This window comes from Barbatula barbatula (assembly GCF_947034865.1).
Source record: "Barbatula barbatula genome assembly, chromosome: 13".
NCBI classification, from domain to species: domain Eukaryota; kingdom Metazoa; phylum Chordata; class Actinopteri; order Cypriniformes; family Nemacheilidae; genus Barbatula; species Barbatula barbatula.
Window position 1 is genome coordinate 18,681,105 of NC_136776.1, and position 13,090 is coordinate 18,694,194.

At 38.6% G+C, this 13,090-nt stretch overlaps 1 protein-coding gene across 2 annotated transcripts; it reads left to right on the forward strand.

Annotated features, from left to right (window-relative positions):
- The first annotated feature begins 403 nt into the window (after nt 1-403).
- Nucleotides 404-11,919, forward strand: bsg (basigin). 2 transcript variants are annotated; one of them, XM_079471296.1, is made up of 8 exons: nt 404-685; nt 6,400-6,568; nt 6,995-7,083; nt 7,552-7,691; nt 8,713-8,992; nt 10,619-10,643; nt 10,798-10,861; nt 10,952-11,919. In XM_079471296.1, exons 1-7 carry the CDS (start codon nt 604-606, stop codon nt 10,856-10,858), a joined length of 846 nt encoding a protein of 281 aa, XP_079327422.1. In that variant the 5' UTR covers nt 404-603; the 3' UTR covers nt 10,859-10,861; nt 10,952-11,919. The 2 variants fall into 2 exon arrangements, with proteins under 2 accessions (XP_079327422.1, XP_079327421.1); XM_079471295.1 differs by lacking the exon at nt 404-685 and adding an exon at nt 4,498-4,846.
- Nucleotides 11,920-13,090: the final 1,171 nt, after the last annotated feature.

Consider the following 13,090-nt stretch of genomic DNA (forward strand, 5'->3'; position numbering starts at 1 on the left):
AAGGTTTCGGGCTGTGCAGCAATTAATCTAGAATAAAAGTTTGTGTTTACAAAATATATGTCTATGTCCGGTGCATATTAATTTGGTATTTATAAATACGTACACATGTATGTATATATTTAAGAAAAATATCAACAAAAAATTATATAAATGTCTATATAAATTAACAATATTATTTAATTTATGTATAAAATACATAAATTCATGTAAATGTTTCCTAAATCTATATATTTGTATGTGTGTTTTTATTAATACAAAATGAATATGCACAGTACGCAGACATATATATTGTAAACACAAACTTTTATTCTGGATATATATATATATATATATATATATATATATATATATATATATATATATATATATATATATATATATATATATATTTGTGTATGCGGTGTGTTAATTGGATACAGACAAAAGGGCCTGCGCTGCGTTTAAACACCGGACGTGATGACGTAAAGGTCTCGCCCGCGTACGTGCGCGCTCTCGTGTACAAGTAAAGGACGGCGAGGTTCATCTCGGTGTTCGTGTCGGGTCGTCTCTACCGCTTTAAACAGACCTAACGTTACACTTTTACATCTTTTCAAATACGTCGCCATGACAAGGAGTGGAAGCGTGTGGCTGTTCGGCGGTATTATTGCCGTTCTGTCGTGTTTGTTCCAAGCTGATGCCCGGACAGGTAAGTCGTCTCATTTTCTGTTGATCACTTAGCTCGCGAGCTCATTTTCCACAGGCCTATTAAATGAACGTGGAAGCTGACGCGAGCGCGGCCCTTGACGACAAGCAAGCCGTTAACGTCGCTTTTTATAACCTCGAAACGAGTGAAATGTGTCGATAACGAAAGGTTTGGAAGCGGCGAAAGCCGCCAGGAAGCATTTGCAAACTGTCAAGGCACGGAGACACGGCTCGAGCTCGCCGAGCTATAGCAACAGCTGATATGTTTTTAAAATGCGTTGCACGTTCATAATGTTAGAAACGTCATCATCTCTACAATCACGTAACATCGCGTATTTACGTTCTTCGCGCAAACGGACTGACGTTAGCTAATTGTTAGCAACAGCGTAAAACATGACCGTATAAAATGACCCCAAGTGTACAAAGCGCACCGTTCTTTACGGTAAATAATCTCGAATCCGTCCTCGTGTGTGTTGCCATCTTAACGTTTATACAGTTCCTAAATTGGAGACGATCTTTCTTGCGTGACGTTTAATTATTGTTTTGTTTCAACGAGGCTCAAAGAGCAGCATGTCTCGACCAGGGTTAATATGTGCGTACTCTTGCCTGGCATGTCATGTAATCTAGTGTAGCGAATGATGATTTAAACACAAAGCAGCAGGCGTCCTTAAAACCGGTACAAGCTAGTTTGTGTTTTGCAGTAGTTGGCAAGTCTAGTGAAACATTAGTTGTGAAAACCATTATGAAATATCTCAGATTGAGGCCATTGTTCCCCTGTAATCGAGTAGTGTTTCGTCCAATCATCTAGTAAATGATAAATACCAGCCTGTATCTGGGCAGCGATTTTCAGTCTTTTAGTCCGTCCTTTGTCAGTAAAAGGCTTTGCTTAAGCTCATTATAATGTTCCATCACTGTAAATGGCCCACGCGCAGAAATCCATGTAAACCGGCTGAACTTGTAGATAATAAAACCTTTGTTATAGCAGTTACCATCTACCAAAGTTTCCCTTCTGCATTAGCAAGTTATATTAGGCCATATTACCTAGGTGAATTTGTTTGCACGCATATTAAAAATATAATCGAGGCACGGATTTCTCTGTGATCTGGTGACATCATTTCTCAAAGTAGCTATTGAATGATCATTCAAATCCAGACCTTATCGGCTTCATGGTCACCATTGGAAATTGTGTTTGTACATAAGGCTCAGCTCTTCCCCAAAACCACAGGAAAATAGGGCTGGTCCGAATGCCATTTTTGGAGCTTCGGTGGTAATCAACACCGAATATTCGAAGCTTTAGAGACAGGCGCTGCTCTCTAATAAAGGCAGGAATATCTGTGTCTGTTCGCCTTTTTGTTATGTTGAAGCATTCATTCTCTTCGTCACTCTGCAGGTGTGGGCGGGTGTGTTTCTGCGGATCCAAAGGAACGCAGTGTAGCATTTAGGTGCAATCGTGGTTGAATGTGGACACGTTTAGAATTATTTCACTTTTAATAAACTGCGTGAGCCGGAAGTGACACTAAAATAGCTTTGTTTTTCTGGAAAATTATATTTTGTTTAGTTTCTGTAAGTTAATTGAGATCTGTGCTGGAGTATGGATTTAAATGCATTACATGGAAACGCTTGAAACCGTTCCGGCCATTAAAACAAATTAGTTTAGTTTTCACTGGTAAATTGGATCTATCTCGTTTCCTTTATTACGTTTGTTTAGAAAAAATTTTTGGTTGTTTTTTGCTCGGGCGCCGAACGAAGTTTGCTTGCCAACCACGGCAGAGGCATGGATTTAAATGAATGATGGGCATGAGCCTGTTTAAATTCCTCATTCAGCTTCAGCGGTCTCCTTAAGACAAAAAACGCGCTACATAGTGACATTCAACCTGTGTCCCTACCAGGCCCCAAACTGCTCCAAATATTAGGTTTTTCCGACGTCATGCAGTACTGCGTAGACCAAACAGCACAAAGCATCTTTCATTAATTGTTTTGAAACAACTAAGATCTGCTTAATGGATAATAAGTCACAAACTAGCATTTTTATAGGTGTACAAGTACTCGCAGAACTCGCATGATTTTTTGCCGTTGTGGTAGGCCAGTTTTAAATTGCATATTTGGCACACTGTCTTTGTCTTGTCCTCAATGAATTTAAAGTGATTCATTTTCAGGCGTGAATTGGAACAGCTTCGTGGGGATGCCAGGTTTTAGGGAAAAAAATTATATTCGAATCTTGAAATTGGAAATCGAATGCAACCCATCCAACAAATATTCGAATAATCAACTATTCTTGTCTAGCCTTAGAAAAAAGTAGTTCCTTTTTTGCCCCTATTGGAAATTATTTCTACATAAGGCTCAGCACTTCTCCAAAACAACAGAAAAATTGTGGTTCCTTTTTTGCCCCTAATGACCGCTTTCATAGAATCACGTTTAGTTGGATCAACAGGTTTTGTCTTGAGTTTTCATTATTATGATCTAGTTAAATGGCATCACTTTACATTGGATTTAAATAATGTTTCATCATTTTCAGATAAAATAATGTTGCATGTTGAACCATGCCAAGAAAGCTGACTTTTTTTTTTTAAGCATTCAAGAAACTATTAAGATATTAAAACACACTTTATGCCAATGAATAGATAAATAACTTATTCAATCTGGACTAGTCAATAAGTCAGAAAGTTTCCGTTAGTTGTGGCAGACTTTGGACCAAGTCATTGTACTTTAGTTGACCTCACTATGTTGACGGCCAATGAGTGTGTTGTTTATATTTAAAGCTTGAAATATTTGGTCAGTATGTCTGGCTTATATTAACACATTAAATCAAACTACTAATGTATGCATCTAAATTGCTATTGGAGTTTATTTTGTCTTGTGGAATAGGTTGAGGTGTAAATCTTTTGCCTACTAAGTGAATGTTGTTGAGGTGACCTTTGTACGATGGTCAAATGGATGAAGCTCGTATGCTTTCAAAGGGCATATGTTATTTCAGGCCCAAGGCATGTGTGGAGTCACAGTGCAATAATGTGGACCACCAATGTTTTTACCCCTCCATGGCTAACAGACAAAACCGCTCTCTCGTAGAATAGAGATTAAACATTGAAGCGCTTTATTCTTGTTTAGAAGCAAAAAGAATAAAATGTGCTAGACTGCAGGAAGAACGGCAGATCGGTTCTTGTCTTTGATGTCGAGTGATGTTTCTACAACACTGTTATGCATATAGTTATTGTGGAGGGCGTGTATTGTTCTAAGGTGATCTGAAGAATTCCGGTGCACGTTCTCCGAGGGGGGATTAGCACGGCACAACCTTTGAATGTTATTCTTTGGAGTACAAGCTACTTGGGTCTACACTAGTGTACATAAATTGGAGGTTTACTTTGTAGTTTCATTGTCTCATTGTTTTAATTTGAGACTTTTCGGCATTTTCAGCTTAGGATACATCAATGTCTTCATATTGGTCATCGCAATTGCTTTTCTTCATTTTTCCATGCCATGTAAATTTCATACTTTCTGTTGTTCATTTACATTTTGCTAAGCTAATTGAGTTTTAATGCATGTTTTAAACATTGTTTTTAAGTGCCTGCTACTCTTGTTTTTGGTATCATAAAGTGATGAAACACTCATGTGAGCCTGGGCTCACATGGTGATACCCCAAATCCATTGTTTTTGACACATGCCTGTTTTATGTCTTCCATTCTAACATTCTTATTTTTCTCTTCTGTTCTTTGCTGTTGCCTGCTTGCTTCTAATCATCATTCATCTCAATGAACTGTTCGCACTTAACCCGAATCAAATCGGTTTGCCCTCTTCATCTGTCAAATCCAATACCCAGCGAGCTTCATAAAATCGCCCATGTCTCAGATGAAACTAATTGAGGACCGTGCAGAGCTGCATTGTGAGGTCATTGGTGACCCCATTCCTGAAATTCAGTGGTGGTTCATAGAGGGTGAGGAGCCAGATGAGATCATTACTCAGCTCTTTGAAGGTGCAAGAGACGACCGTGTACGCATCAACGCCACCTATGTCCACCACTCCACCAGCACGCTTTTCCTCACCGACCTAACATTCAACGACACAGGCATTTATGAGTGCCGTGCGTCCAACGATCCTGACCGCAATGACCTCAGGACCCCACCTAAAGTCAAGTGGATTCGGACACAAGCAAACGTTTTAGTGTTTGAACGTGAGTGACATTGTGGAGGCAGAAGGCATTGTCTCCACTAGCCTAGAAGACAGCCCTGTAGGTTCAGATTCCCTTGCCTCACCCTATGCCCACAATTGTACCCTCGACCAAACACCAAGAAGACCTACTAACACACAACAACACTGCTTCTAATCTTCTACTTCATAGTAATCTGATACCCTTTTTGACCATATCTGTGCCTGTTTGCATTACTCCATGTTAATGCTAGTGTTCGTGTTAATGCTTTAAAGCTATAGTAATTCGAATGTATTTCTGAAAAAAAGGCTCAGATAACGTCTTAAGATGTCTTTGTAAGTTTTAAAGTTTTGAAACCATTTTAATTGTACTGGAACATCAGAAGGCTCTTGTTGTGGGTAAACCTTTTGGTACCCTGCGTCTTAGAACACTACTTAACCTAGTAAGTACCACTACATTTCCTTGCACTTTTCTGCAAAAAGCCCACTGTTTTACTGCAAAATGTCCCGACTAAGGACTTTATAAAACTACTTGTTCCGTAATGTTTCCCTGTAGCTCAGAGCCCAAACGTACCCCTGCTCTTCCTTTGTGTGGGCTACCGCAATGTGCCATTATGTGCACATTGTAGTGAACATCTGAACAGGAATGTTCCATATCATTCTTGTATGTTTTTTGATATGCTAAATTGTAATTTTAAGAATGTCACTTCATCCATGGGTTGGTGGACTTAAATAAGCTTAAACTTAACTTCTTTATAGGGTTGGGTACCGAAACCCGATGCCAATATGGGACTGCCGCTTAACATACAGCACAGAGTCTTGTTTAATTACCAGAATTACTATTATGTACTGGTTTTTAATGTCTGACAGCAGAATACAACAATGAGAATGGCTTCACTGGGCACTCGGTTGTATTAATGCAATACGTGACCCTTCTAAGAGTAGTCCGCCAAAGTACCAACTAGTCTCACTCTGAGCGCAAGTGTGGTGCGATGACATCTTAAATATGCTAATTAGTACATCAAAAAGTGATTCTGAATCGACTCGTGATTCCCACCGCTAGCCTCTGTCAGTCTGATCTCTAGACATCAGTCTGTCAAGCTTTTTACTCTGTCTGCATGTTTAGGCGTATGATTATACTCCACTAGACATACTGTCTGTTTTAAAATAATTCATGTATGTAGCCTAGAGCGCTCTCTGTAAATTGACTTAATCTTTTGATATATTCAATGCATTTCTATGGTGAGCATTTAGTTGGATAGCTGCAGGATAAACGAGGTAAATGGTAAACACCATAGCATCTTTGAATATGAAATGCGGTCACAATAATTTTTTATTGAATATTTGGTTCTTTATAGTCATCCACCGGTGTCTTTTTGCTCTTTTCTTTAAAGTATTGATTTAGGCACCGGTACGGTTTTAAAATAATGGATTTGGCACCTGTATTGAAAAAAAACATCTACCCATACCCAACCCTACTTATTTAGCTTTGTGGAGTAAAATATTTTACAGTCCATGTAAAGAAATCGGATTTGGCATGGTGTATTGGGTGTAACTTGTCACTTTGTTCCTGTGCAGATTCAACCATTATGACTGAACCAGTGGTGGTCAATAACCAGAGTTCTGCCACTCTCAGCTGCAACCTTACCAGCCCCTCTTCTGAAATCAAAGGCCACTACTGGACTAGGAATGGCAAGATCATTGATGCCTCCAAGTCAACAAAGCAAGACCCCTACACTGAATACCAGTATGTTCCTTTTAATTTGCATTCTGTATATTTATTATACATACATTTATAAGTAGTGTTATGTCAGTTAATCCTTTAATAATCTGGGGAAGGTTTTAAATATTATTAATTATGATTGAAGTGACTGTTGACAGTAGCAGTGTTAACGCCCTGCGGCGCTCCACGCTCACTGACCTTATTTCCCATTGGAGCAAAGAACGGAGGCAGAACTGTTGGGATGGAAAAAATATCCACAAGGATGCCGTAGCGGCACACTGGAAAAGCTGTTTACTTTATAGAGACCAGATCAAATTAGTTGTGTATTTTCTTGCCTTTAATGGTAGAGCCCTGCTGTCATGTTGAAGGTTCCCTGTTGCTCCATGAAAACAAAATGTTAATATGTGGTTGTTGTCTAATTTAATTGTTTTTACTTTCACACCTCGACAGAATTGAAAAGATTGACTACCACTTTGCTGGGATATATGCGTGCGTCTTCCAAACAGAACCTCAGGTTAATGCCACCATTGAGGTTAAAGGTAAGAACTGTTGACTCTACAACTATAATGTGAAAAACAATACTACAATATTGTCTGTTTTGTTGTCTCTAATAGTAAGCTGGGGTGAGAAATGAGACACCTTAGCTTAAGGCTATATTGTGTATTTAGTAGAGAGATGCACCTATATTTCTGTCAATAATCTGTATCGACCGATAACAGCAATTTTAGCTATCGACTGACATTATAAAAACAACTAATGAATTTGTGCTCCGTATATAGAAAATATTAAGCAATATCACCAGTTTTAATTAATAGTTGTCATATGAATCAATAACATTCAGAAAGTTAGGAAATGTTTATTTTATCTTTAGAGTTAAGTTAATGTGTGTAAATATAACCAGTAAACTATTGGCATCTGCTGAAATAACTCAAAAATTGAATCCGTATCTGTGCAGAAATTTACTATTGGTGCCTGTATATGACTCTGCTGTATTTGTTCTTTGTTAGCTGCCCCACATGTAGTGGCATACAAACACTCTGAATATGGAAATGAGAATGACAGGGCTGTTCTAGTATGTGTGGCCCACGGTTACCCCCTGCCCACTGACTGGAGCTGGTACAAGGTCCCTGAAGATGGAACCCCTAAGGTAGCTAAAAGCTTAATTTGGACGGTTTTACTAAGAATTTCAATTATTTGGGGGTAGCAATGTTTTAATGCGTTAACATATTTGTTTATCATCCTTTTTTTTCAGATTAACGCGCTAAAATACTTTACTATTGACACAACATCTGTTTATTTAGTAATACTTTATATAATGTAACTGTAGACAATCACGCTCTTCATGTTCTGGCTTTTAAACCACTTGAGTGCGATTTGAAACGGTTGTTTTGACGCGTTCATTGAAGATGGACAGCTTCTAGCTGTGGGACGTGGCAAAAATGCAACGCGAGGGCCAGTCTGCTGTTTACAGTCAAAGGCTAAAGGTTGCATCATTGAATATCTGTCAGACAGCGCACTAGTATTAAGTTCTCCTTCGTGCTAGAAGGAATAAAACGACAAGATTATGCCAGAAAGCCCGTTTGTCTAGCTTTTTAGTTAGCGCAGATTTCAACGTGTTAAATAAAATCTTCAATGAATGCAGAGTTGTGAAAATGGGAGTGGCTTCAGGTATGTGTAGAGACAGCTCTTAAAGGGGCCATGTTCTTAAACCTGCTGCCATGACTCCTTTTACTAAAGTTAATCAAAGAACAAAAGAAAAAAAGGAATTCCGTGGGTTTTGTAGCTTTAAAGAGACTTCTTATTTAATTTAACTTTGCATAGAGACTGTAAAGTGTTTGAGAATTTCTGTATAATTCCTACCTTTATGCTGTTAAAGAAATCTGTTTCATTAATTTGAAGATTAAATGTGAAATTATTAGATTATATATTAAAACATTTGTTATGTGCAATTATTGTGATTAATCAGAATGTTTTTAATAAAATAAAACCCGAACACACATTCTATTGATGACAGAAATAGAATTCCGTTTTTGATATTCACCGTATTATTAAATTGGCATTTTAGACAATGTTTGAATGCATATTCATATAATGTATAACATTAAGACTAAACTCACTAGTTGAAACTGAACAGCTGTTTCCTTTGATCTGCCCTCATCAACGCACAGGTCCCCATCATCAATGGCACAGACGAGAAGTATGAACTCAAGAGCACCCCCAACAAAACCACTCTGTTCATTGAGAGACTGGAAATGAACGGCGACATGGGCAACTACCAGTGCCACGGCATAAGTGATGTGGGATCAGCCAATGATCAGATCCAGTTGCGTGTGCGCAGCCGCCTGGCCGCCCTTTGGCCCTTCCTCGGCATCGTCGCCGAGGTAATCATCCTCGTCACCGTCATCTTCATCTACGAGAAGAGGAGAAAGCCTGACGAGATCGCAGACGGTATGCTGCAAGAACCGTTCACGTCGTAACGGTTTTCCATCTTTTTGTGAACGTACAAATTTCAGTGGATGTTTCGTATTTTCAAGTCTTAATTTTGCAAGATCCCTGTTTCAGTTTGATGTTGTTTTATTTGGCTGTAGTGTATGGCTGTGCCTTAGAGTCTATTTTTATGATTTACATTGTTTATTTTTTCTGTTCGCTGCTGCTTTTACGTTGTGGTAAGTGTTCCAAAACTGCATGTCAGACTGAAGTGGATTTGCTTAAACAGGTGGTTTGGGGAGTTGGAATGCACTCCCAGATGGGCTGAAACTTACAACTCCTTCACTGGCAGTCCGAGACTGAAAATTAAACAAAATAATTTAACTCCGTTTTACGAAGCAAGTTAATTAATGGTTCTCCTGTAGCCAGTGAAAGGGTTTAGCGGAGTCTGACATGTTGCGGTTTCAAATGGGTTTCAAATGTCAAGGTATTATGCATAACTAAGGTGACATTATAGGTGATGTCCATGTTATATTTCCTTGCATGCTCTCTGCATCATTTTCTCTCTGCATGGTAATCTTGAGTACCAGAATACTCCAGTGCTTTCACCTGGGTCTTTGTTTCTGAGAGTGCAGCCTTATGACATTAATGGTGATGTTGTATAACTCCATCTCTGACTGCTGGTTTGTTGAGTGTGTGGACATGCTCTTTGCATGAGAACCTTCAACTAGGCAAAGGTGTCATTTACAAATTGAGTTCTTTAAACAAAGAATACGTTTGTTGGTTTTTTAGCCCCCCTTTAAAATGTTTTAGGTTGTGTATAATTGTCTGTAGCCCAAACTTGCCAGTTGTTGTATAACAAATTTAACATTTTTAAGTTTAGTGAGGCATTGAGCATTCTTTCGAGATGTAGTGTGCAAAAATGTTCAGATTTTGGTAAAAGCAGCGGCAGTACAAATACCACACCAAGCAGACTGAAAAACAATACAGGAGAAGTCTTCTAACGCTCTCCCATCTGGTGTTTTCAGATAAGCGCCTGGTGGATGATAATAGGCACAAAAAAAAGAATCTCAGAATAGCTGTAGACCAGAATATCATTGGTACCCTGTTTTTAAAGGAAGAAAGCACCCAGAACCTCCTGGCAGCCATAAAGCAACTACACACGAACATTTTTGCGACCCCATTGATTTAGCAATTCTTTGCAGTGAGTTTTTGTAGTCGTAGTAAAGGGACAGCATCTTTCTCTATACTTCAGCTCTAGGTGGGTTTGTATTACAAACAATGATACTTGACTAAATTTTTACAATAAGTTTTGGGCTGAAAACCACTGAACGTGTCCTTTTAAGAAAATCAAGATGCATGAATCCTATTTAGAAGTGAGAACTGTATATACTTGTAGCAAAACGTTTAGATAACTTTTTAGATCACTCATGCAGTTTAACATTAGACGTTACCGAATTATAAATAAGTCACAATATGCAATCATTTATTAGGCCAACTGATTTGTTAGTGGAGTTATTTCCCCGCCTCTTAAAACTGTCAGCTACATTTTAGAGAAGTTGACTCTAGACAGGATAACTGTATGTGTAACCCTGCAAAATGTATTTTAACCGATTTCTCGTTTTCTATTTTCCCTGATGCCTGTAGATGACGACTCAGGATCTGCCCCACTGTAAGTATTTTACTTCTATTCCTGACTAGTTATTGAGATTGAAGTGTAGATCGTTCTCTACAAAACTGAGCGTTTTCTAGCCCACACGGTAGTCTAGCTCAGGAAATCTGTCTACGCGTCAAAGAGTGAACTTGTGTAAAATCTTGTTTTTCAGGAAGAGCAACTCTGCCACGAACCACAAAGACAAAAATGTCCGGCAAAGAAACTCCAACTAAGATGTGAGTAGTGGCCAGACCAGAAAACCCATATTTCTCTACTATTCGATTTCTGCAAAAACAACATTCAGCTGAGCTCCAGTATCGTTTCAGGTATCCCGATGACTACTGCTGAAGCGTTGAGTGGCTGAGTAGCACTTTATAGTGCAAATCCCCTGCGAGTTCCTTTTGCTTGAGCGTAAATGTCTTTATATTAAGTGGTCTCCCCTTTTCTGTGTTTGTCCTGCCAGCAGATGTTTTCAAAGTGGTTTGGGGGTTGGGAGATAAGTGCATGATCGTATTCTCGATATAGGTGTGTGTTTAGCGAAAATCCCTTATTGTGCGAATCAACTGATTTATTTTATCGTCTTGGGTTCTTTTACAAAGCAAGTTTCTAAAAACACCAAGCCTAATACGATGATTGTTCAGCGACATCGTAACTCTACAATGTCCAGTTTCTCCAAATATTGCATGAGGTCAATTAGGTTTTATTGGCAGGAGCTTTAGAGAGCTTAACATACATGCTCATTTTGATCATCATAATCTTTTAGCTGCTTGGTTGGCTGTTTTATTCCTACACATAAGTGCATTGTTTGAATGAAACATTTAATTTCATGGTTTTATTTGGCTAAGAATCTTCCATTTTAACAAGACTAACAAGAATGTGTTTTTCCTCCTGTTCTGACTCTTATTTACTGTTTTTTTCCTTCCTCGTCACACTAACCCTAAAGGACCAAGTGCTGAGGTGTTTCCTTTGCTACTCGGATAATTAACTCTATATATTGTTACCCAAATTTTTTAATGTAACACTGTAGAGTGACGCGATGGTTATATATTTAGATGAAGTAAGTGGATGTAAAGTCTTCATTGTTGAATGATACTCTGATATAGACCGTTCAGAAGTCATACTTAAACCATTAAGAAGTGTTGTGTCTGGATGTGTGATATTTCCAAGAGATGCTCTGAAGACCCTGTTCGATGTGTATAAATTATTTTGCCTTAGTGTCATAGGAAATCTAATACACTGTCAACTGTACTGACTTCCACAATCTAAATAAACGTATTTGATTTTAACATTGGAATATTGTTTTTTGTTTTTATTGAAGAAAATGTATACAGTTTAATGACAACCTGCAGCATTGTAACTTAAACCTTATTCATTCTGATGTTATGTAGATTGTGATTGACAGTCTTATTAATTCATCATATGGAAAATGGACAGAATCAACATAATTCAGATTGTTTTTATCCAAGTGTTCTACACAGAAAAGAAATATCTTCGTACCTGCATGAGGGTGAGTAAATGGCAATATAATATTAATCGCTGGGTGAATGTGTACAATGCATCTGGAAAGTATTCAGAGCGCTTCACTTTTTCCACATTTTGTCATGTTACAGCCTTATTCCAAAATGGATTCGATTCATTATTTCTCAAGATTCTACAAATTTCCCATAGTGACATTGTGAAAGTTTGTTTGAAATCTTTGAGTTTATTAAAAATAAAAACGAAAATAGCAGATATACATAAGTATTCACAGCCTTTGTTCAATATTTCGTTGAAGCGCCTTTGACACCAATTACAGCCTTAAGTCTTTTTGCGTATGATGCTACAAGCTTGTCACACCTATTTTTGGGCAGTTTCTCCCATTCGTCTTTGCAAGATCTCTCAAGCTCCATCAGGTTAGATGGGGAGCATCGGTGCACAGCCATTTTCAGATCTCTCCAGAGATGCTCAAGCTGGTTTTAGTCTAGGCTCTGTGAATGTCCTTGAGTTGTCCTGTAGCCCCTCCTTTATCTTTGCTGTGTGCTTAGGGTCATTGTCCTGTTGAAAGATGAACCTTCGCCCCAGTCTGAGTCCAGAGCGCTCTGGACTTCGAGGATGTCTCTGTACATTGCTGCATTAATCTTTCCCTCGATCCTGAGTAGTTCCTGCCGCTGAAAAGCATCCCCACAGGATGATGCTGCCACCACCATGCTTCACTGTAAGGGTGGTATTGGCAAGGTGATGAGCGGTGCCTGGTTTCCTCCGAACATGACGCTTGCCATTCAGGCCAAAGAGTTCAATCTTTGTTTCATCAGACCAGAGTTTATTTTTCTCATGGTCTGAGTCCTTCAGGTGCCTTTTTGGCAAACTCCAGGCCGGCTGTGATATGCCTTTTACTATGGAGTGGCTTATGTACATGTGCTTTATTCGTTTTTATTTTTAACAAATTTAACAGTCTCTGAGGAATTGTTTGTGGAATTGAGGAAAAT